Source organism: Crotalus tigris, unplaced genomic scaffold (assembly GCF_016545835.1).
Source record: "Crotalus tigris isolate CLP2741 ecotype Arizona unplaced genomic scaffold, ASM1654583v1 scf7180000017685.4511686, whole genome shotgun sequence".
NCBI classification, from domain to species: domain Eukaryota; kingdom Metazoa; phylum Chordata; class Lepidosauria; order Squamata; family Viperidae; genus Crotalus; species Crotalus tigris.
This window is the reverse complement of record NW_024096565.1, coordinates 982,357-1,008,368: the sequence shown is the minus strand read 5'-3', so window position 1 is coordinate 1,008,368 and position 26,012 is coordinate 982,357. Positions and strand designations below refer to the sequence as shown.

Genomic DNA, 26,012 nt, shown 5'->3' with positions numbered 1-26,012 from the left:
ACTTTAACAAGTGGATTTTTTAAAGCTGTAGCAAGATCTAATTAGAGTAGCATCTGACTTTATTTGGGTTGGAAAACTCAGCAGACATGGATCTGAAAGAGCTTGGAAGGCCACTAGAGAATATTAGGACTGCCAATTAGATATAGAGGACAAAAATTATGTATTTTTGCCGAGATTATTGGGCATATTTAGCCATGGAGTCATTAAGAATCAAACTGAAAACTATCTTTCCACCAGTAAACAAACTTGCCCTTAGGAGATTGCAGACAAGTAATAAAAACATTGACTGGTATATTTAGAAATTAAATCAGGAATTGGCAAATTGAGACTGCGAGCTAGTTACTTTATTAATCCCAAGCAAATCCTGCCAAATTCACATTCTGTGCGTGTGTGTATGTGTTTGTATATATGCATAAGGATTACATGATTATGCACACAAAAGATGGTGACTTTTCAGTAACTCTGAAACCCATTTGAGGCAAAACAACAAATGCACCCTGTCATTGGGATCAAAATGTACTGAACCCAAAGTCTGACCCATGAGACATACTGTAAATGCCCAAAGATATTACTTCCATTTTTGCCAGGAAAGTTACAATAATAACTCCTTCAGAAATAAATCATTTTGGGATGGGGCGGGGGTTCATAAGGCAGCCAAACTCTAGTGTCCTAATTGTGTTCCACTCTGCCAGCCTTGTTCTGCTAAAGGTTGGTCTACTTCCTTGTGAGCAGAATTGTTCAAAGCAATGTTTCTCAACCTTAGCTATTTTAAGATGGGTGGATTTTAACTCCCACAAACTTGATTGCCCTGCATCTTAAAGTTACTGAGGGCCAGAAACTTTGGCTTAAACAGAAAGAATTCCATTCCAGGGTAAATTACAACTTGATTTTACTTGAGGAGATCAGCAATTTTCCTGGAGCCATACTTTTTCAGAACATGGAAAATTTCTCTGCAATGAACTACAGTTCTTTTTCTCTTTAAAAATCTCTACGATTTAAAATGGGGATTGGAATGAAGTATTATTTCCGAAAAAGGCAAAAAAACTTTTAAAGAGGTGGATATATTTACGGTATGTACATTGATCTCACCACTGTAAAATGTCTGAATTTTCCCCACAATTTCATCTTCTTCTCTGGATAAGTCATGTGAGAGCCAATGTGGTCTCATAGTTAAGATGATAGAAAGTCAGTTTGGTCTAGTGCAGGGATGATGAACCTTTTAGAGACCGAGTGTCCAAAAACTGCCCCCCACCCCTGCCCCACCCCTGCTCTGCCCCCTGCTCTACCTCTGCCCCCCACACTGCCCCCACTCCACCCCCACCCGCCAGCAGGGCCACCCACCATCCCCCAGGGCCCACCACAGCAGATCACCCAGGCAGCTGAGCAGCACCATTGCAGCCACATCCTCCACCCGTGTGCTGCAGCATCATCTGCGCATGATGGGGCGCGAGGGCGGAGTTTTGTCCCTGCTGCCTGGCTGCCATGTCCTTGGCTGCACTGCTCGGCACAGGCTGCACCCGGGGACAACTCTCATTCGGAGGGGCTACTGGTGAGGAGGGGGCCGCAGGGGGAGGCAGGGCTGGGGCAACAGCACATGTGCCCACAGAGAGGGCTCTGAGTGCCACCTCTGGCACATGTGCCATAAGTTCACCACCACTGGTCTAGTGGTTAGGGCACCAAGCTAGAAACCAGGAGATTGTGGGCTTTAATCCCTCTTTAAGCATGAAAATTGGCTGGGTGATCTTGGGCTAGTCACTCTCCCTCAGCCGAACCCACCTCAAAGGATTGTTGTTATGTGGCAATAGGAAGAGGTGGGTATGATGGATACCTTCACCACATTGAATTATTTGTGAAAATAAGAAAATTATTATACAAATAAAAATATATATAAATAAAATATTAAACAAGCACTGGAAAGACCCGGATTCAAATTCATCCTGAATTTGGTCCAAAGTCATGGGTGACTTTGGACCAATAATTTTCTCAATTACATTACTGAGATGTTGTAGTAGGGAAAATGGGAGAGGGGCTGCATATTTATGCTGCACTGAGCTCCAGAATGAAAGGCAAGGTACAAATCCAACAAAGAAATAAGTAAGATCAAGCTGGGAACCTTCTTGCCAGCAGCAGGATAAACCCTGCATTTTCCACAGACAGGAAATATATAAGGTGGAGGCTGCACGGTACCATTTGTTTTCTCAGTGATCAATCTCTGCCAATAATTAAATGAAAGCTATCTACAAAAATTCAGGACAACGAAGCAGAAGAAAATAAAAGTCTTGCTTGAACTGAGTGGGAGAATAAAGATTACCACCTTTCCATAAGCACAATTAATACACCTCCCCCTGTGTCTAGTTTCCAACAGGAGCTTCAGAAGCAAATTCTGACCAATTATTCATAGCTTAGTAGTGCTGTAGAGTCTTCAGTTCAGTTCAGTTGCCAGTAATGCCCAAAAGTATGATGGAAGAAAATTTAATTCCTCAGATAACTGGACAATATCACCATAACTGCCACCTTTACCCTAGCATGTAAAATCTCCCTTGAATTAACCACAATTTCTGATTCTGATTACTTGGACATGTGGATGTTTCTTTGGAACTATAGGAAATTAGTTTATTTGTAGCTCAGGACTGAACTATGGGGCCCTTGGTGTTCTCTGAACTTGGTTGTTTTCTTGCAGGTTCTTTCATTACCCAACCAGATAACACCATCAATGCTGCAGGGGAGAGGGGTTGAAGATGTACCTAGTTGGGTAATGAAAACTCTACAATAAGACAACCAAGCTCAGAGAGCACCAAGGACCCCACAAATTAGTTTGCTTTTGTCTTTTTCTATACCTTTAAACTTTCTACTCTATCCTGATATTCCTGGTCATCCAATCATTAACAGGCTTAATCCTGCTTAGCCTTTACAAGATTAACCAAGTTTGGTTTGGATAATTTTATATCCTTCCAATGTTTGAAGATGTATTGACCTGTATTGACAATATTTTCATGCTGTCTTCCATCTTATGACTCTGAGAGGATACATAAAATGCAAAAAGTCCTAATGTATTAGAAAACAAAATACTGCAGTAGCATCAGTTATAGCAATAAAAAGCAGAAATTTCATAAGATAGCCCACCAGAGTCTTTTCTTCTATACTAATCTGTTTGTAGAAATGGCTTCATCTTTAAGAATGAATAGCTGATATAAGAGGACTATTGAGATCACAGTAATGTTCAGTGTACCAAGGGATATTCTAGTTTAAATCAATTTTAAATTCCCTGTTAGTAGAATGAACCTACAATCACTTCCTGAAACTCAGAATCTGTGTTGAACTGGAAACATATGCTGCATATTGTGGCATTCAATATTAGTTTATTGGTCCTTATCCAGTCAATAATAAATCCATACTCTGTTTCACATGATTGACACATATAGAAAAAAATAATTTGCAGATGACACCAAGCTGGCAGGAATAGCCAACACTCCAGAAGATAGGCTTAAGATACAGGAGGATCTGGACAGACTTGAACACTGGGTGCTATCTAACAAAATGAAATTCAATGGTGAAAAAACTAAGGTTCTAAATTTAGGCAGGAAAAATCAAATGTACAGGTATAGTATAGGTGGTACCTTGCTCAATAGTAGTAGTAACTGTGAGAGGGTCTTGGAGTCCTAGTGGACAATCACTTAAATATGAGCCAGCAGGGTGTTGCAGCTGCCAAAAAAGCCAACTCAGTGCTAGGCTGCATTAACAGAGGGATAGAATCAAGATCATGTGAAGTGTTAATACACTTTACAATGTCTTGGTAAGGCCACACTTGGAATACTGCATCCAGTGTTGGTCACCACGATATAGAAAAGATGTTTAGACTCTAGAAAGAGTACAGAGAAGGGCAACAAAGATGATCAGGGGACTGGAGGCTAAAACATATAAGGAACGGTTTCTGGAATTGGGTATGTCTAGTTTAATGAAGAGAAGGCTGATTGGATGGGCAGAATTTGTATGGAAAAGGTGGTATCATGGATCCCCAAGTCCTAAGACCACACGTGTTAACATTTGGAAACATACTGGCAAGCAGTGCAGTTTCCACAGCGTTGGTATAACATGGAAGTAGTATGCCTGGCTACAAAGAACATGTATTGCTACATGCTGGACCAGCTCAAGTTTCCCAGTGGTTCCCAACAGTGATTTAGAACCATCAAGAACCTGGCTTGAGTCCTCTTAATTGGTTCCTGCTTCCTGCAGAGAGTGGTTATCCCAATTAACTCTACAGTCACGAGAAAAAGATCTGTGCATTAAAAGAGATTGATGGAGATGTTCCCAAAACCAATCCTATCTCATCTGCTGCAAGAGTAGTGCGTAGTCAGCAGTGTCATCAGGCCAACAATAAACCCATCCTGAATACATTTCCTGACAGTGAGAACAATTGATCAGTGGAATGGTTTGCTTCCAGGAGTTGTGGGTGCTCCATCACTCTTTTCAAGAAGAGATTGGACAACTGTTTGTCTCAAATGTAAGGATTTCTTGCTTGAACAGGAGGCTTCCAAAATCCCTTCCAACTCTGTTATTCTACATTCCATGTTTTATGAGATAGACTATAATACGGTAAGAGAATCTTAAAAGCCTGAGTGTGTTTTACAGATAGTCCTCAACTTACAACAGTTTATTTAGTGATTATTCAGAGTTACAACGGCACTGAAAAAAGTGACTTGACCGCTTTTCACAGTTATGACCATTGCAACATCCCTATGGTCACATGATCAAAAGTTGGTTGCTAGGCAACAGGCATGTATTTATGATGGTTGCAGAGTCCTGAGGTCATGTGATCACCTTTTGAGACCTTCTGACAAACAAAGTCAATGGGGAAGCCAGATTTACTTAACAACCATGTCACCAACTTAGCAACTGCAGTGATTCACTTCTCAGCTGTAGCAAGAAAGGTTGTAAAATGGGGCAAAACTCACTTAACAACTGTCTTGCTTAGCAACATAAATTTTGAGCTCAGTTGTGATCAACCTGTAAATATAGTCCTTGCTTAACTATGGTAATTGGGATTGGAAGTGAGAACAAACTGCTCTGGAAATTCTTGACACTGGAAATTCAAAATGGTTCATCTGGGAATAACTGAGAAAGCAAACAAGTTGTGTATTCTGTTGACAGAGTTCAATGGGGGGTAGCCTAAAGATCAAATAATTATATGCATTTTTAAAAAAGAATCCTTATTGTAAATATTAATTCTTTTAAGTACTCTTTGTGTTTCCTCACTATGTTTCTCTTACTTCTTCTTTCATCCCCCAATGTTTCCTAAATATGTAAGATCATATTCTTGGGTTGTTTCTTTTGTAGACTAAACAAATTATCCTGTGCTACATATTTGTGTGTGTCTATGTGTGTATCTATATCCTTCTGCCGTATTGCTTATTATTGTATATTTATTTCATTCCACGGCACTAGAAAAAGGAAAAAAAAATTAGATAGACACTTCAAGAGAATTAATTTTTATTTATGTCCCTGAAAGGGAACGGAAATCAGTCAAAACTGCTCAGCCATTTGAGATTTCTTTAGAATGGAAAACTCTGTGTCACAAGTCTTTTTTAAAATGTGTCACGAATATATGCATGTAGTTGGATGAAGGGCACATTCATATAATCCTTTTTGCTCCTTTTTAATCTTTTGTCTTATTGTGATGACATTCTGCTGCTTTGCAGTGGAGCCATTTCCCTCCCATCCAGGGTCCCTGAACTATCGGTAGATTTCATATTTTGGGGGGATGCCCTTCCAAACTCTTCTGTGAATTACAGCAGATCACACAACTGTCTGAAAGTGGAAATGAGATCCATTCTTCTCCTTGCCCAGAAGGAATAAATTTGGAATATTTTAAAATATGCCTTATAAGATCTTTTTTTTTGCCTGTCACAATAATGGATTTTTACCAATTTGCAATCACACTGGATTTAGGCAAAGAAGGACTATGCAGTCTTTATTCTTGCATCTGGCAGACAAACATGAAACTTTAATGTGAAATGCACAGAATTTAGTCGTCGTCGCTCTCTTCTTCCCCTCCCTCCACCTTGTTCTTCTGTCTCCTATAGAATCAGAAATGCAGCCTTCATCTTTCGAGCTGCTTCACACCAACTGGGGTGGAATTTTGCTTACGGACTTCAACGTCCCACAAAGAGAGATTTCATGAAAATAGCTCCCAGGTGGAGCCAGAGAAACTTTGATCAAAGCAGGTGAATGGCAACTGAATGAAGGCATTCTGTCAACATGTCCTATTTTTCCACTTGGCAAATGCTGTTTGAATTCATCAGAAAGTTTGACAGATTACTTTGCTCATCTCCCCACGTTTACACACATCCCTTACCTACAAAGAGATTCCACTCGGTATCCAGATCTGCTTGGTTTGCAAGGCAGCCCTTCATTACGTTGAGGCAATAGTTATTGCAAGGTTTCACAGTGGGCAGACCACGGCAATAAGGGCAGTACAGCATCTTCATTAACGCCCGGATGCATCCTGGGATGGGACTCACCTGCAGAGTTGAAAGGGAAAAAAAGTTGAAAGGTAAAACAAGCAGCCTCTGTTCCCTATCTGGATAAACTAAACAAACCCTGACAACCTTCATTTCTCTACTAGTACAGGTAGTCCTTGACTTACAAGCACGACTGAGCCCAAAATTTCTGTTGCTAAATGAGAAATTGGTTAAGTGAGTTTTGCCCCCTTTGTTCCACATTTGTTAAATGAATCACTGCAATTGTTAAGTTAGTTACACGGTTGTTAAGTGAATCCAGCTTCCCCACTGACTCTGCTTGTTCAGAAGCTCACAAAAGGGGGATCATGTGACCCCAGGACACTGCAACCGTCATAAATATGAGTCAGTTGCCACGCATCTGAATTTTGATCACATGACCATGGGGATACTGCAATGGTCATAAGTGTGAAAAATGGTCATAAGTCACTTCTTTTCAGTGTCATTGTAATTTCGAACGGTCACGAAATGAAATGTTGTAAGTCGAGGACTAACTGTATTACCACAACTGGATCGTCATGGCAAAAAACTTAATCTTTAATACTATTTTCTTGTGACACCAATGTTTTCCGACCATCAGCTAAAATAACACTGACCTTCCCCCACACCCACATGGTATCTATGATATTTAAAGCTTGGTATCAGGAGTCAAAAAATACTGTCCCCTTTTGTTGTTGTTATTATTAGATTTTTGTCCATCAGTGGTGGAATTCAACTTGCCATGCATCAGCTTTCTGCACCGAGAAGCAACAGATGTAGAGATGGTTAGCAGAAAGATGGTTAGTTATCTTCTTTCTTTGTCAAACAGACATACTTTGTTTGCTTATACATTACATGTGTCCTATAGTCTCTTCCTTACATTCTCAGTTCAATCTTCTTTTCTCCTCTATCCATAACATCCGCAGTTCAGATACTTATCTGATTCACTCTCTCTCTCCTTAAGAAGGAGAGAGCACACCGCAGGTTTTTAGCTGTCGTTACAATAGACCTAAGCGACTTAGCCTTTCCCGTCACCAGATTATTTCCTAAATAAAATTTATCTTCACTTTCCTTTCACACAAACACCAGCCTTGAGAAAACTTGCTTATAAAAGTTAACCTAACTCTACTGATTCTGTGTCCATACATTTTTTCTGCCGTATAAAATTATGCATTATTCAACCATATGGGCAGAAACAACTGTATTACTTGTATTTCTGTTTGCTATGCAGTTGGTAGATTGCCAATAAATTATGATTTCCCTCACTCCATCCCGATCCACAAATGTCTCAGAAATGCTGTCAATTTTGTTTGAAAGGTGGAAGATATGCTACTGTCCAGTAGCCCTAATTTAGGAGACTGCTGTTCTATCCCAGCCTATTGCCGTCCTTGTTAAAGGCACAAGGACCAAACCCCTGTTGATAAAATAGGCTGGAGACTTTAAAACAAAACAAACCCCTTTTAATATGGGTGACAAACCTGTCAAATAGTCCAAAACACAAACAACAAAACTCAAGTCCAAAGGAAGAAAATAGTCCACAGGAAACATGATGCAAACAGAAGAGTAGTCACAAGCAAGACGAACAGACCAGGATTCCAAGAAGCACTTTGCAAACGGTTGCCTTCAGCAACCAGCACCGCCCACACCTCCTCTTATTATACAGCAGTCCCAAGGCATTGCCTCTCATTGCCCTCTCCTTTTACTCTGGAGTTGCTGTATTGACTGCTGGTGATTTACTCTCACTAATTGACGACGTGTGCAAGCATCAATTAGCAAGTCCATCGGGTGTGAGTCCTCCGAGTCTGACTCATTCTCCTCACACAGCTGAGCTTCATCAGGAACACGACTGAAGGGCCCAGGCTCTGCATCAAACTGTGAGTCCTGTAATTCATCAGAGCCTCCCTCTGCCCCTAATGGCCCTACAAATGCCTCCTCCACCTCTTCCTCAGATTCCTCATACTCAGCTGTTGGGAGCACAGGCTTGGACGGAATCACAACAACTGCAGAGTGCAGTGTCCTCTTCACCTTTGACATTTTTGAATTAGTGTTATATACTGCATTATAATTATGTTGAGTTTTGTCATCTGATGCATGGCTTTGAAAAGGAAAAAGTGCAAATATATCATTGTTGAGCTGATTAAATGTTGGAAGCTCCATAAAGAAATCAGCCAGGATCCCTCTTCTCCAATATCAACTTATTTTGGTTCGTGTTCACTGGCCTACACAATCATCCCTTCAGCTCCATATGGCCTGTATGTTTCTTTGACAAATTATCTTAGAAGAAACCTGCAGACTGTTTTGCAAATGTTAGGGAAAAAACCACATGCCATTTGGCAAATAATGATCTTCTAGAGAAAAGAAAGAAAATGTTGCTATTTCCTCCTTCTGTTTAAATTACATTTGCTCACTGCTTGTCAAAATGTTAATTTTTCCTACTGACAATTGCTTATCTCAGTTTGTTATTTATAGTTTTGTTTTTGAATTTGCACAGCAACCTATTGCCTTTGGTTTTTCTTTCTTCCATGGAAAATAGCTAGGAAATTGCCTAGACAGCCATTCTGCTTTTAAACTTCAAACTTCACATAAATGTATATTTCAGTTCTGAATTTCCTGAGAAAACTCTGGCCTTCACAATTTTCAGCTGTTTTCACTTGCTGCCTCAGTTTAGTGGAGGTTATATTTTCTGCATTTTATTCCACCAAATGATTTTTTCAAAATAAGACTAATATGGGGGGGGGGCTCCAAACCTAAAGTACTTGATCTGTTTCTTGATTGTTGCAACCAGAGTTTGGCCACCCACAACACCCTCAAAAGAGGGGATAGCTTGACATAGTTCTCTAATAAACATAATAGCCATGTTTCCAAACCTGGTTAGTTGCATTTATGTTTTTATTTATACACTTGGAGAAACAAATAAGTTTAAATGTGTCACATGTGAAGCAATCACATTTTGGTTACAAAATGGTTACCTATACATTTTCCTCCCTTGCAGGACAATGAAACAAATAAACCAACTATTGGTGTTGACAGCACAATTGTCTTAATGACACGTTTCTATCAATACTCTGGTAACCAGCTATCTTGTTGTATTTTGTGGTTGCACAATGGTTAATACTTCATCTTCCATTTAGTATTTTAATTTATATTCTTCTTGATTCTTAGTGCCTGATACTTGTTTATCTTTTCAAACCTTATTTGCACATATTTTGAAAATAAATGCAAATAATAAAGGAGAAAGAACATTTTTTTCTGGTTACTTTTACTGACAGAAAAATGTCCAAAGAAAATGTCCCACTGGCTATGACATTTGCTGTTTGCTGTTGATATATGCTTTTACCCCAAGCTGTAAATTCTTCTCTGGGATTTATTTTATTCACTACTGCAAGGAGAAATGGTCATCACAAATTGACAAAGAGTTTTCTCCACACACATACCAAATTACTGTCGCTCCCTTTCTTTTTTTAATGATATAAACTATTGCATTTATAAGTCTTGATGTTCCTCTTAGCAACATAACTTGTTCGATCCATGTGTATTATGCCCAGAATACAGGTACTTCTTTAAGTGTTCATCTAATATTGTAGTAAACATTTTATAATTGACAGTAATAAGGAGATTGGTCTATGGGATCTGGTCTCTTCAGATTATTTACTTCTGATGAAAACAAAGGGTTGATGAATTCTCAGGATATAAAAACATATTTAAAATTAGAAGGGAGAAAAAAATTAAAATGTTCACTATTGGAATTAATTGCAACTATTAAAATAAATATAAAATTTTACACACACACACACACACACACACACACACACAGAGCGTATATATAAATACAATTTTAAATATCACTGATGTTAATCCAGGAAAAAATGGCAAGACTGGCAAAATTAGTTAACAAATGCATTTGGAAAGATAAAAAATCCAGAGTAAAATATAGAAAGATATCCTGATTCAAAAGAAAGAGGCAAACTCACAAATTTTAAACTATATTACCATGTAAGCTATTTGACATGGATAGTCAAATGGATAAAATCCCTGAATAATAGAATGTCAATATTAGAAGGTCCCGGTTTAGTCAATAGATTTTATAGTTTTTATCTGGTATCAGGGCACAAAAGAAGATTAGAAAACTTCAAAGGACATATAAGATAGAGCATGATAAAAATAAGGAAATCCACAAAAGCAATAATATAACCAGAAACCTTGCCTTTAGCTTCACTCTCAAGTTTCTTTTATTCTTGAGTCAATTATTTTAAGAAAATATAATTACATATGATGCATTCAGACTCTAAAAACAAACTAAGGGCACAGCAAAAATTATTTGGCAAAAGCCAAATATTTACTTTGGCTGATATATTTATTGATGGACAAATAGAAAGTTACCTCAGGAAAAAAGGAGGGTTTTTAAGACAAATGATTGGATTTGAAACACTTATGCAGAATCAAGGCCATCTATTAAGATATAAGTACAAATTACTATGACATAGGGACAAAACAAGTAAAAGGCTGTATAATAAATGCATGCAAAAGAAGCAATTACATTATAACAACGGCACTTACGGAAACTTTTAATAAAATTTACCCCAAACTATAATTTAAGTGAAAGTTGGTAGAAAATATCTTACAGAGGATACATAACTCCATCCACAATTGTTAAATAGATACATTATCCGTTTTTAGAAGCAGGCTATATTTATTTGTGGAGGGTGGTGTTTTTTTTAAGGAGGATTCACAAACTCCACAAACAAATGATAAAATATAAAGGAGTCCCTGTGGATTTTACTCCACTAGTCATTGCCAATTATAGGGGGCGGGGCTCACCTCCATTTCAAGGCCATTTGAGCTAGTGCTGTCCGAAGACATTTCCGCAGTCATGTGGCCAGCATGATGTCACAGAACACTGTTACCTTCCCACCAAAGTGGTACCTATTTATCTACTTGCATTTGCAAGCAGCTTTTGAACTGCTAGGTAGGCAGGAACTGGGGCAAGGACGAGAGTGCACCCTGTTAGATTTTGAATCTGAACTGCTGGTTTTCTAGCTGAAGAGCCCAGTGCCTGAGCTACCATATCACCCATAAACAAACTTAAAAAAATAGAGCCTCCTGTAGTCTCCAGAGAACTGCCAGTTGCTAGAAAGAAAGCAAGAGGCTGTCATAAGGCTGGCAGCCTCTTGAAGAAAGCTAAGCTGAGCCTCCCCTCGCTTCACTTTGTACTGCAGGCTAATTCTGCTGACTGCCAGCAGTTCGATTCTGACCGGCCTTCCATCCTTCCATGGTCAGTAAAATGAGGATCCAGATTGTTGGGGACAATAGGCTGACTCTGTAAACTGCTCAGAGAGGAGTGTAAAGCACTGTGAAGCAGTTTATAAGTCTAAGTGCTATTGCTATTGCTATATATCTATGTAGATATAGTACTGGACTTGCAATCATTTATTTAGTGACCATTCACAGTTACAATGGCACTGAAAAAAAGTCACTTATGACCGTTTACATACTTATGACCATTGCAGAATCCTGTGGTCATGTGATCAAAATCTGGACAGTTGGCAATTGGCATGTATTTATGATGGTTGCAGTGTCCTGGGGTTATATGATCACCTTTTTGCAACCTTCTCGCTAGCAAAGTCAATGGGGAAGCCAGATTCACTTAACAACTGTGTTACTAACTTAACAACTGCAGTGAAATCACTAAAACCATTGGGGCGAAAAAGTTTATAAAATGGGACAAAAATTCACTTAACTTTCTTGCCTAGCAATGGAAATTTTGGGCTCAGTTGTGGCCGTAACTACTTGTAGAGCCAACAAGTCTGACAAAGAATAGAAGAATACAAAGTGGAGAGAGTGAAGAAATAGAGAAAGACGATGTCAAGGAACACACCTGTCAAAAAAGAGCTCTTGGGGCTTCCGAACAGATGGAAGGATCTCCCTGTGGTTGTTATTTATGGACCTTTGTCCAAAGAGCACCTGTCCCAGCCTCATGAATTGAGGCTCATAGATTTTATGGGCTCTGCAAGGGAAGGGTTCCCCTTTCTCATGAAGCAAGGGCGATCAGAGGGGACTGGAAGCAACAAACTCCCTGCCAAGTGATACGTGCCCTCTTCCAATTCAAATGTCAAATGTTATTTGATGTAGCAGTGATGCCTTAGCAAGCTAAGTTAGAAAAATGAAATCAAAGCATCAACACGACAGGACAAGATAAAAAATATATGGCCACCAAAGATTATATTTCTAAGCATCAGCAGGAATGCGTATTTTCTTCATAGAAATAGCAGCAAAACAGACAAAATGCCTTCCGTCTCAAGAACATTGCCTTTAGTAACTACCAAAAGAAATGATTCTATAATGAGCTAACCAATATGTTTTGTTCTGCAAAAGAAGTGACCTATATTTTTCCCAGGCCTTTGCAGAAACAAGACAGCAAACAAATACATGGAGAGATCATTGGTCACATTTGCCCATACAGAAAAAAAGCTAAATTACAGGGACTATTTTGAATCTGCCTTCAAGAACTTTCAACAGCATCAATTACATTCAAAACAAAGCTAAAATGAACAATCCTGAATTGATAAATATTTTTCACAGTACTAGGAATGTTTAATTAAAGGAAACTTCTTATTACTTACTAACATACAATTATATGATTGGGTTGCACAATCATAAACATTTCATTTGATTGGTAAAGGTGCTGACCTAGAAACTGGGAGACTGTGAATTCTAGTCCTGCCTTAGTTATGACAGCCAAGTTTGAGCCAGCATTCTCTCTTAGTCCAACTCATCTCACAGGGTTGTTATTGTCCCCAAAATATGAGGTACGAGTATTGGTTACGTTTGCTGAGTTAAGATATATATAAAAATGGGATTAAAATAATAATTTCCATTGGCTGTGAATGACTGTTGTGGCAATTGCTATTATTACTATTATTTCAATATAGGGGTGGTAGTGAACTTTTAACTCTTTGTATGTCAGATTTTGCATCAACCCCTTTCTGAGTTACATAATGATAGCATAATTTCTAGATTTTAGATTAGAATTTACAAGCCAGCCAGCCAACTTATCAAAAACTTTGGAGGAAAAAAGCTCCAAAAATGTCCTACATTCTCCTGTGAACAGAAATCCACATTCCTTCTCCACTTCCTCTTACAAGAAGTGACTGTTTAGCAAGGCAGATTTATTTATTTAGCATATGAAACTCTATGTCAGGGAAATCTACAAATACTAGACCCAAAGCAGTTCTGACAGCCTAAATTGCTGGTTCATTCTGTTCAGCAGTTGTGTGCTTATCCTTGGTGCACTGCAGGGGACAAACTAGCTTACACCAGCTGACTAGTGGCGCTCAGCTTGCTGGCTTTTCCAGGCTCCTCTGCCGTCTCATCTCACCTTGCATTTGGCCAGGTCCAGAGCCGGCTTCCGCTCTCCTCACACATGGACACAGCTAAGTTTTCCCACTGAAGTAGTACCCATTTATCTACTTGCAATATTGCACGTGTTTAAACTGCTGGGTGGGCAGGCTTGAACCACTGGAGTGCAGACCGTTTCTGCCTGGCAGTTTCAGCATCATTAAGCCATTGTGCCATTGCAATTTTCAGCATATTATTAGTTAAAGAGTTTTTACTTATTTATTTGTATCCTGTCTTTATTATTTTTACAAGATGGTGAACATCTCCAACACATCTTCCTCTCCTATTTTCCTCACAACAATCTTGTGAGGTGCATTAAGGTGAGAGATAGTGACTGGCCCAAAATCACCCAACTGGATTTCATGGCTAAGACAGGATTTGAACTCATAGTCTCCCACTTTCTAGGATTGTGCTCTAAGATGGTGACCAACATTGTACTGAGCACTGTGCAGATATTTTAAACACATTACTTACTTATTTTAAGTATTTTAAAGTATTTCTGCAGGTTCAAGTTTCAGTTTGAGGTTTACTTCCAGTTAAAGCAATCTCCACTTGTAAATTGTTTTAAGGAGTCTATATATAATTTCTGACATAAATGTGTTGGAGTTGTATCGAACTCAGATGAAGTATTAAGCTATATTTCTGAATAGATGTGCTTCTCCATCACTTTTAATAAAAAATGTCCAAAGTTCTTATGATAAGCAAACTAATTAAGGTAGGAGAATGAAAGATAATGAAGTTGTTAGTCCAAGTTTTAGGAAATTACTGAAACAGAGTGCAAATGGGCAACCATAAGAGAATTTAATTATGTACTTAATTAAAATAGGATTGGCCAAATGTTGATAAGACAACATAGTAACAGAAAGGCATACAGACGTAATCTGTGAAGATGTAACATATCAACTAAAAAGGGAATTTCTAACTATGCTGTGAATTCAAACAAGAAATACTAACGCCCTTAATTTTCAATTAAAACCTTGTCCTAGCGATTCTGTGAGATGTAAATCTTGGACCCATCATTCTTATCTCACCAATGTCAGTTGTACATGTATAAAAAAATCACTTATCACAGAACACAGTAATGCAAAATCTTTCTATTTCATAAACAACTTCTTCAAAGACTCTTCATGCAATACCAGCTTTGAACATTGTTAATGAGACAGAAGCATCTTAGATAGTCACTTAAAATATGCCCCAAATCAATATTCTGAGAAGTATGAAAAATTGTTCCAATATCTACCAGCCTTTTTGTATTTCCTTTGTTGAAAAAAAAAATCTTCATCAGAGTCCAGTCCAAGCCTTGAATAAACAAAATGGAGACTGGTTTAGAAAGAAGATTGTAGTTTATTGAAGAGCAGAACCAAACAGAAATGTGGCTTTGGGAAAGCTGATCAAATATTTCCTTCTCTAGGAGGGTGGGTGGGTGCTGACTTCCAACACCTTGATAAAAGGAGTGCTACATCAGGCTGACAGTCGCATCCTGCCATAATTAAGGTAGCCTCTCATGTGATAAGGAGGTTATGACCACACAATGAACCCAAAGTGGAGCTCAAGACTTAAGAAGGACAACTTTCTCTCTTCTCTCATGGTGGATGGTCTCCTAGCAATTTTGTCTCTCTTAAATGAAGCCAGAGGCGATTTCTAATGAATTATTTTTATCTTTGGAATCTTCCCTTTGTTTTAGACATTGTCTTCCAGTGCAGCCAGAAAAGGTGTCCTGATAGATAAAGTCATACTGATCCTTGAAATGGTACATCTTGCCCTAGATTTCTTTTGAAGGAGATGGTCTGGACCGAGAGGAGTCTGCAGGAGAAACTGGAAAGGTGGTCTTCTTGATCTGCTGATGGAGGTGGCAAAGCTAATCTGATACAAGTTATATTTTCCAACCAGAAAACTGGTATTTGGATCTTTTTTGATACAGCTGTTACTGTACGGGTATCCCTCAAATGATAACTGGTTGCTTAGAAACTCTTTGAAGTTACGGCCTACCTGAAAAAGGAGACAACAACCCAGGTCATAAGTTCTCACAATTGCTCCCCTGAAACAGTCACATACTTCAGGTGCCCGGCAACAAAGTCACATTGATGGCTGCTTTGCAGGCATCCAGTAGCAATGGGAAAACTGCACCAGAGCAAACAATGGGTTTGCTTAATGACCATGGTGTTCATCTTATGACAGTGTATTCGCATGACCATTGCAAAAAAATTTGATCTTTTTTACAAATGTTAACAGCTTATGATCATAAGGGGCAGACTCCATCATAGTTATAACTTGAGCACTACCTTCTATTATATTTGTGCTATAAGAAAATATTGTCCTATGAATTGCTTGTAGCAATGGCAACTGGCTACGTATGTGCAGTAATATGTGATGGTTTATGATCTCTCTTCTTGAAATAAAAATCTGCTGATGGGTTTTATAAGAGAAACCAAGAGCGCTAAATGCTAGAGCAGGAGTAGGCAACCTTGGCTCTTTTATGACTCGTGGACTTCAACTCCCAGAGTTGCTAGAATGTAGTGGTGAAGAAATCTTTTGAGGAAACTAATATATGTGAGAATGTATTTTTATATTACAAAAAATTTACTGTACTGTAATAGCTGTACTAAGTCATGTTCGCATTAAGAATATAACATATGTAAAGAAAATAGTTTGCTTGAAGAGGAATGTGATCCTTATCAGTGAATCAGGAAGGAGTGGAGGCCAACTTATACAGTATGAAATAAATCAGAAAGAATAGAAGCAGAATAGAATTAGCAACAGGGTGAGGTTTACAACTGTAAAAATAAAGGACTACAGATAGATTACATATTTTATTACTGTAAGCAAATGAAGTTGTTTAATTAAAAGCCTTCATTAATTTACAAAAAGCAAATACTTCAGATTTCACTTGGAAATTTCTGACTTGCCGTTTTTGGGAAAGTTCTAGATATAGTCACTTCTGAGCTCATAGTTTCTTGAGTGAGATAGGTTCTTGAGATCTATTTCATCTGGCGTTAGGATTTGCCAACTTTGAAGGTGGGAACTGAACTATATCCCTGTTCTGCTAGAGCTCTCAGTGACACTTTATATCATTGATATAAAGCATCAAGCTTATATGAGCTTGAAATGATTTTACAAAAGTATCAGTCATTCCTCAAAGGCTGAATTCAGAAGATTGTGTAGGAACACCCATGATCAGCCTCTGGATCATTGATTTATCATATTCCTGAGAAATGGATCTTTGATCACTTGAATTATCTACAGCAGGGGTGTCAAACTGGTGGCATGCAGGCCTGAGGCGTCACGTGCAGGCCACGCCCACCCTGGCCCGCAAAGGCAAAAAGATAAAGATATGTCATGATGTGTCATGTGATGCAATCAGGTTTGATACCCGTGATCTACAGCAATCTTCTGAATAACTTTAAGAGTTTTGGAATACACGATGACCAACAAATAAGCCTTATCTCTGTTTCTGATTTAAAATTTGATCTCGGACAAGCTGTTGATGGTTTTAATTGAGATCTGATGGTACTATAGGATAGATGAGAGCTAATTGAAACTATGGTGCTCCTTGTCCCAAAGTAGACAAACCAGTTTCAACCTATATTTGTCAGCTTTTAACCAATGGAATAGCTTGCCTTCAGAGGTTGTGGGTGCTCCATCACCGAAGGCTTTCAAAAAAAGACAGGACAACCATTTGTCTGAAATGATATAGGATCTTCTGCTCAAGCTGGGGGTTGGATTAGAAGATCTCTGAGGCCCCTTCTAACTATATTATTCTGTGTTCTACAGTCTATGCTTGGGGCAGGCAGTATTTTTGTTGAAGAATGAAGTCTGCAATCCAGTGCTATTTTTGGGTTCATCTGAAAAGCTTCAACCAGGTGTACACTTGCTCACCTTAAGGTAATAGGCTATTTCATATACAGTAAATTCTTGATGACAAGGTGACCCACACCTGAGTGACACATACTTTATTTGTTTAGAATTGAATATTAAAATACACTGTTCTTGTAGCAACTCTGAAGAATTCTTGGAAACTGTATTCAGTCCAGAAAATCACATTTTGAGAAAGCTGGCAGCTACTGATTGGCAAAACTACACCATTGGTTCTGTAAGACTCACAATTTGGTTTTGGAAACAATTTGAAGTCTTGGTAGTGTCCTGAAAGTTCCACTGATTTAACCTAATGATATGTAACTTTTCATAATGAATGGAAACATAAGAATTATTAGCATCTTATTTAATCAATTGGTTAAGACCCGTTTGTTTCCCAGGCTATTTCAATTTTTTGGTTGAATGTTACATTCTTTATCAGCTTACTTCTATATAGAATCCTTCTGTAAATCTTTTTTGTCTATGTGAATATGTGTTTCTTTTAGAAAGTTTTTATTTCGTACTTGTTTTAACAAATACTGGTACTTATAGAGCTGACAGATACGTATGATACTACTACAGTTTGGTCTAGTGCACGGGTGTCAAACTCGCCGTGTCACATGACATGTTGCAACTTTTTTTGCATTACCTGAAGCTGGGGTGAGCTGTATGATGCAACCTGGTCTAGTGGTTAAGACACCAGGCTAGAAACTGGGAGATTGTAAGTTTTAGTTCCATTTTATGCATACACTGGATGACCTTGAGCCAATTCCCCTCTCCCAGCCCTAAGAAAAATTGAAGGGCAAATCACTTCTGACATCTTGCCAAGAAAACTGCAAAGACTAATCCATGTAGTCACTAGGTGTCAACAATGATTTGAAGGGAGGAAAAAAAAGTATCAGAAAATACTAATTTGCATTATATGAATGAAGAGATCATAGCCATAATTTAAATTAGCATAATTAAAATTTTCCATCCAATTCCCAGTTCCTTGAGAGCAGGCATCACTGAACTTTATTTGGAGACATGTATAGGATTGCTCTGTAAAATAAGGAGTAGAAAATAAAGGCTACAATCCTACAAATGGAAATTTAATTGAATCCAGTGGAATTTTACTTTTGGTTATAAATATGATTGAACGGTGAAGACATACACCAATCCAAACTAAAGAATGGCTGCATTCACACAATCCATTCAACCTGCTTAGTGAAATTACCCATTTTCTGGTTTTGTACAACTTACTGAACACTACTTTAATGAAACAGGTTTGTCTCAAATGCGAAAACTGAAAAAAGAGTATGAACATAGCCATTAAATCCCATTACCTGGATGTATTGTGGAGTAGGCAAAGTTAGGATTCTACTATTAAGATGACCAATTTTTTTACTATGAAAAGGAGGACACAAATAAATTGAAGAAAAAAATATCGTAAATAAAAGAAACATTTTATTCATTGCAACAATAATACAGACAACTTGCATGTGCAAAGTTTGCCAGCCGGGTATTTTGGCATGCTCAGCAGCAATTCCTATTGGCTTTCGAAAGCCAATAGTGGGAGTAGCACAGCTCATGCAAAAGTTGAAAAAAAAAACCATCAAAAAAGGTGCCGGAACACCGTTCTGAACGTTCTATGAGGAAAAAAAAAAGCCCTGCAGATTAGTCTTCAAATATCAAAAAGGAGGACATGTAGGAGGACACTTTTCAAGGGAGGACAGAACTTACAAAAGGAGGACTGTCCTCCCTAAAGGAGGACGGTTGGTCACCTTACTACTATACAGTTCCAATTCATAAGAGAAAGCACATTCACTGCTAAATTGTCAGAGCCAGATTTACCTAAAATCACATTGTAGTGCCTAATAATCCCAAAGATGTAATATCCATGATATCCACTACTTCTGTAAAGTAAAAGGGATTTGATTTAACATGGCTGTATTGTGCTGAAGTAGCTCTGGGATTATTTTCTTTTTTTTTATTATAGGGTTAAAAAGGATTACAAACTGAATGTCATTGGCATAAAAAATATAACTAACCAGATCAAATATTTACAGTAACACATGGCCGAGAACAGCATGGGGTGATGAGTGGAATTGGTAATAGCAACCTTTGGCTTGAATCTTTATAATGTTGCTAAGAAATGCATTTCAACTGCAAGTTTCTTGTCATCCTGGATAATATAAAATAGTCACATCTATTAATGCGCCCTAGCCTTTGCCACAGGGTTAATGAAGGCAATAGTTTAAACAGAAGGACATACATTTTTTTTTTCATTTGCTCACATAGCCTCATTGCGAGCTGCATATAACAGGCGTTTTTCATAAATTTAGGTCAGCACCCTTTAATTCACAATCAGGAGTTATCAATTAAATAATAAAGTGGCGATAAAACTTGTGTACTCCATACAGGTGGGAATTGACTGTGAGAAGGTAATAAAACACTTGCATCTAATACCAATCTAAGTGTACACACTTCATATTGCAATCATAAACAAAATGTTGCTGCTGCTTCTAGCCATTTGTTTTTGCCAAGCAAAGACTGTTTCAAATATTTGTTTGTTATCCAGAGCCCTCAAAAATCAGTGCTGTGGATAACCCCATTCCTATTGGCATCATTCAAATGACATCTGGAGATAATCAATGAATTCTCTGCCACAGCAAAGCTTGGTTGGCTTCCACGTGCAGTAGGATAGTAATAATGCACACTGTTCTGTCCACAGTACACACTTCTCTGTATGCAGCTTGAGATGCAGCTAAACCCACCTATCCTCCAATAAAACAGACCGTGTGCATAGCTCTGGATGCTTTATTAAAGGAACAGGATGGGCGAAACTAGGAAAAATAGAAATACATACAATAAGAACCCAAATACAAAATAAACAGTGTTGAGTTGCTAGTGAGCATCATAACGAACAAATTCAGATATATAGAAATCTCAGCAGTGATACTGTGTGTATGGGATATAGATTTTTGTCCTCAGATGAACATGTGCAACAGATTAAGCTGGAGTCTTCCTAGTGCTTCTGTTTCCTTCCAAATGCTAAAGGAAATGGAGTCTGGCTTCCTAGGATGCACATGTTTTGGAAGTGAGGGTTTGTGGGTAAATGCCACTTAAAGGGCTTCCAAACAATACAGATTGATATTTGGCCCTGGCCATTAGACGGGGCTAGAGAACAACAACACTATATACACAAATTATATCAAGGGGCATGACATACACCCCTAGCAAGTAAGTGCAAGCACACAAGCAAAGGCTTAGCTACTGCAGGCAGTCATATTGGGAATGCTTAAAGATGTTGGCGTCATTAAAGCAAATGTTGGTAACAGATTATTAAGTGTGTTCTCATGTTAAAATTTCCAGGTCAGATAAGCCCCATCCAGGTGTTAATAACTCACTATATCTCCCTAGGCAAAAATGTATTAGCAAGGTGAAGATTTCATAGAAATTATAGAAATCTTAGAATCATTGGGATAGAAGGGACCTTGAAGGTCTTCCAGTCCAACTCCCTGCCCAAAGCAGAAGTCTTTATTGTATCCTAGACAAACGGTTGTCTAATCTTTTCTTGAAAACCTTGAGTGATGGAGCACCCACAACTTCAGAAGGCAAGCTGTTCCATTGACTAACTGTTCTTGCTGTCAGGAAATTCCTCTTTATCTTCCATGCTGGATCTTCCTCTGACAAGTTTCCATCCACTGTTTCTTGTCTTGTGCTCAAGTGCTTTGGAGAATCAATCAACCCCCTCTTCCCTGGAAGACAGCTACCATGTCATCTTCTCTTTAGCTTTACAAAGAAAAGATACCTAGTTCTCTTAGATGTTCATCCTATGACTTAGTGCGGTCTACTTTATAGTTGAATGAGATTCTTTGGGATGTAGACCAGTGGTTCTTAACCTTTTTGAACAAATTGCCCACTTGAGCCAATGAGGAAGTTGTCATTGCCTCCCTCCCCCAACATAACCTCTCAATCACAACATAGGAAATAATTCTTCAATTTATGCAAACACTTTTTTTGTTTTCTTTAAAATTGCCATCAGGACATATCGATGCAAATAATTTATTTCCAGTCTTTTCCCCATATCTCCCATATTCTGGCCAATGGCACGCCACTGAATGGGTAGAGGCTGCTGCGCAACGCGCATGAAGATAAGTGATGCGTATTCACATATGTACAGCGTTCTGTACTGAAGCTAGCTGGAGGAACATTTGAAAACACAATTCAATCCACTAATAGCGATCATCTGATGTTTTTGTACAACAGATATACAGCTATTCACTGTACGAAAAAATCTCAAAAGTGTCCCCAAAACTTCTCGCTCCATCGCTCCCATATCGCCCCCTTTTCGTTCCTTCGCCCCCATGTCGCCCCTTTTCATTCCATCGCCCCCTTGAAAAATGAAATCGCCCCCTGGGGGGCAATATTGCCCAGGTTAAGAACCACTGATGTAGACTACGTTGGGATGAAGAGCAAAGAAAATCTTTTCTATAAATTCCTCAAGAAAATTATGCAAACTTGTCTACAAAGTCAGCAAGAGTCAAACCAGCTTGGAGGAGCGATTCCCTTTCATTCCTCCCGTTTGGTGGAAGAATGAGTGTGTTGATTATCAACATCCTGGTTATTCTTTTTGGATACTTCCGTGCTTTTTTGCTAAGCATTTCCTGAACAGTATGGAGAAAATTCATTTTTTCACCATATTTTTATCTACTCAAGTGAGTAGAACCAGCTTGCTCTAGTGGAGACTGTGAATTCTAGACTTGCTTTAGCTATGAAAACCGGCTGGGTCACTTAATCTCAGCCAACAATATCAGACTCAGACAACAGGCTGGTGAGTCAATTCCTGTTGCAACCAATGAATCAGAGAACCCTGGACAGCGAGATGGGCAGCATATAAAATCAATCAATCAATAAATAACTCAGCACGTGGTTGATTTGAAAAAAAGTAGATCTTATACTTGCAGAAAAATCCTAGAAAGATTATTTTTTTCTCCTTTAGTATAACAGAGCAAAGAATGTTTGCTCTGTTATACTAAACAGCCTTTTGACTGTTTTTCAATCCCACTTTATTAAAAAAGTTGTTATATGAAATGTTTATATAATTTACACAATTCATGTATCCTTAATCTGGATAAAATCTAACTAATAGATAAAGATAACGAGAGGTTATTTAAGGGGAAGCATTAAAGCAGATGTTTTTATTTATGTTATGGATTCATCAATAGCTAAGGTGACCAACCGTCCTCCTTTAGGGAGGACAGTCCTCCTTTTGTAAGTTCTGTCCTCCCTCAAAAAGTGTCCTCCTACATGTCCTCCTTTTTGATATTTGAAGACTAATCTGCAGGGCTTTTTTTTTTCTTCATAAAACGCTCAGAATGGTGTTCCGACATCTTTTTTTTAATTTTTTTTTCAACTTTTGCATGAGCTGTGCTACTACCCCATTGGCTTTCAAAAGCCAATAGGAATTGCTGCTGAGCGTGCCAAAACACCCGGCTGGCAAACTTTGCACATGCAAGTTGTCTGCAGCGAAGGCAAATTGGCAGGAACTTTGCACCCCTCCCTGCTACCCAATTACACTATCTCCTCGTTAGTCCTGAAGATACCTGGAGGAGACTGGAGCGGTGACACCATGGTAAGTTTCTCCTGATCTTCGGCCCTGCTAGGGCAATAATGTTGATACTCTAGCTGCAGCACTTGTGCTAAAATTCAATATGAAGGATATTTCTTGTTCAGATATTTCCAAAATATTGTTAGAAGATGATACATTGACAAAAATATTCATTCAATGGAAAAGTACTCATTTAAATAATAATTAATAGGCATGTAAAATGTATAAAATGTTATTGTTACAAATGGTTTTTATTATGCATTTATCATATTATAGTGTATTCTGTATTATTGTTGCAATGAATAAAATGTTTCTTTTATTTACGATATTTTTTTCTTCAATTTATTTGTGTCCTCCTTTTCATTGTAAAAACGTTGGTCACCTTACAATAGCCCCAAAATTCTGAACTTAAAGTAACTGTTCTCACACAGCTTACACGTTTTTGCAATTATTTCACAGCTACTAAAATACAAATTTCCACCAACTTAGTGATACCTAACAAGGAAATCTGCCTTTCACCTCATAATAACATTACTTTTTATAGAGAAATCTGAACTTGATAATTAGCTTGGGATCCTGGGAACTTTTGCAGGACAGGTTTTTTTTTTTTTTAAAGAATGAATCTGGCTTAATTGAACTGCTATGATGATGTTTAAAAAAATCTCTAAAGTTGTCCAGCATATAGGTTATTTAATGATTCAGCCAGATAGAGTTTAAGATAAAACTCCTTTGTTCTCTTGTAGCAAAGGTTTGCTATAACAAGTGCAAGGAAAATAAGATTATGTATTAAAGTAATACATAATATATAATACAAGATTATATATTAAATTTAGAGACGCTGCCACAAGGAGGAGGGGGTCAATTTATTTTCCAAAGCACCGGAAGGCAAGATAAGAAACAACGGATGGAAACTAACCAAGGATAGAAGCAACCTAGAACTAAGGAGAAACTTCCTAACAGCAAGGATAAATAACCAGTGGAACAGCTTGCCTTCAGAAGTTGTGGGTGCTTCATCACTGGACATTTTTAAGAAGAGCCACTTGTCTGAAATGGTATAGGTCATCCTATACCATCCTATATATCCATCCTCAAGCAACTGGAAGATCTTCAAGATAGCAGCAAGAGAGGAAGCATGTTCATATTGCAGGGAGAAAAGTTGCCAGTAAATTAAGACAAAACAATAGGAGGAGAGGTCAAGAGGGAAAAATAGGTTATTGAAAAAGAAAAGAGACTGGAGAAGGGAAAAGGAGAGGAAAAGACTCAAGAAATCAGGAGGAAAACACCAACAAGGCCTATGGCGAACTTGCCTGCTGAGAGAGGCCCAGCTGCACCCGAGAGGCCTACCCAGAGACTGGAGCCCATCAAAGAGGAACCAGAGCGCCCCCCATCCAACAGAGCAGCCGTGCAGAATCACAAAGGGAATGTTGGATGACCTCTAGGTCTACGGAGGCCTACCTGAAAGGCCTGGTGGCCCAGTGACCCAACTAGGCCCAATGAAGTGGGGACTGGCGTAGTAAACTGGGCAACATGGCGCACCGGCAGCTTGAGTGGTGGAGAAGAGGCAGCTGACAGCAATGCAGAGTACTGACCAGTGAGGCGGCTGGCAGTAGCACAAAGTAGCAGACCGGAGAGGCAGCTGGGGGCAGCACAGAGGAGGTGGCTGGTAGCAGCGGGGACCAAGAGGCCTGCAAGCAGTGATGAGGCAGCACAACAGAGGTGGTGGAGCAGTGGAGGACCTGACTGGCAGCTGGAGAGAACCTGGCTGAACAACGAAGATAGAGCAATGGCTAAAGGCAACTGAGGGCAACTAGAAAGACCGGCTGAGCACAGAAAGGCAATCAAAAAAGCATGGCAGAGAGGATAGGGTTAAATTAGGAACAAATTAAGAAAAGGAAGAATAGGGATGAATTTTTAGGCAGAAAGCAGAAAGCTAAAAGCAAATTCCTTGTTGAGGAGAAAGCAGCCCTTCCCTTTGTTAAATAGCCCTATCCTAGGGTTAACCTCAATACAAACTGCATTTTTTTTCTCTTAAAACCAAAGGGCATACTACCACATACTTTATCTATACCAAAATAACAAGGCACAAAAACAAGCACAGGTAGAAAAAAGGATAGAAAAGTAGGCATAAATACCTAGAACAGACAAGCTAGGCTAATAGCAAAGCACATCTACCAACCAGAAAGAGGGATTTTCAGACAACAAACTCATGGAACAGGTGACTGATACTATTGTGGTATGCAATACATGTTCCCTGTATGTGCTTATGCCCAAAGAACACCCAAAGTATACATGCATTAGGTGTAAATTATGTGAAGTACTACAGGAAAAAGTAAGGAACTTAGAGGCAACTCTAGCCAAACCCCAACCTACAAAAGAAGGCGCCACCCAAACTGAACCAAATAATGAACAAATAACTCCCAGAGGATTTGACCCTACTGATAAACCTCGCAGGAAGACAAATGGAAATATGTCACACATAGAAGAAACAACAATACTCAAAGAAGGAAGCAGCATACAACTAACAAACCCCTTCTGCCCAATCCAACTCAACCAGAAGCAGCCCCATTAAAACTGAGCAATTGATTCCTCCCCTTAGATGGAAACATGCAGACCCACAACCTCCCCCTCAAAGAAAACATGCAGACACCTAGCAAAGAAACAACTTCAAATATCCCTAA

General features: G+C 38.7%; 1 protein-coding gene across 3 annotated transcripts in view; it reads right to left on the bottom strand.

The window, feature by feature from the left end:
* GPC6 (glypican 6) overlaps positions 1–26,012 on the bottom strand; it is an 818,259-nt gene that overhangs the window by 206,958 nt on the left and 585,289 nt on the right. For all 3 annotated transcript variants that reach the window (XM_039337642.1, XM_039337643.1, XM_039337644.1), the window contains exon 4: positions 6,353–6,518. In XM_039337642.1, coding sequence (XP_039193576.1) covers positions 6,353–6,518 — 166 coding nt within the window. The remainder of the gene's footprint in view (positions 1–6,352; positions 6,519–26,012) is intronic.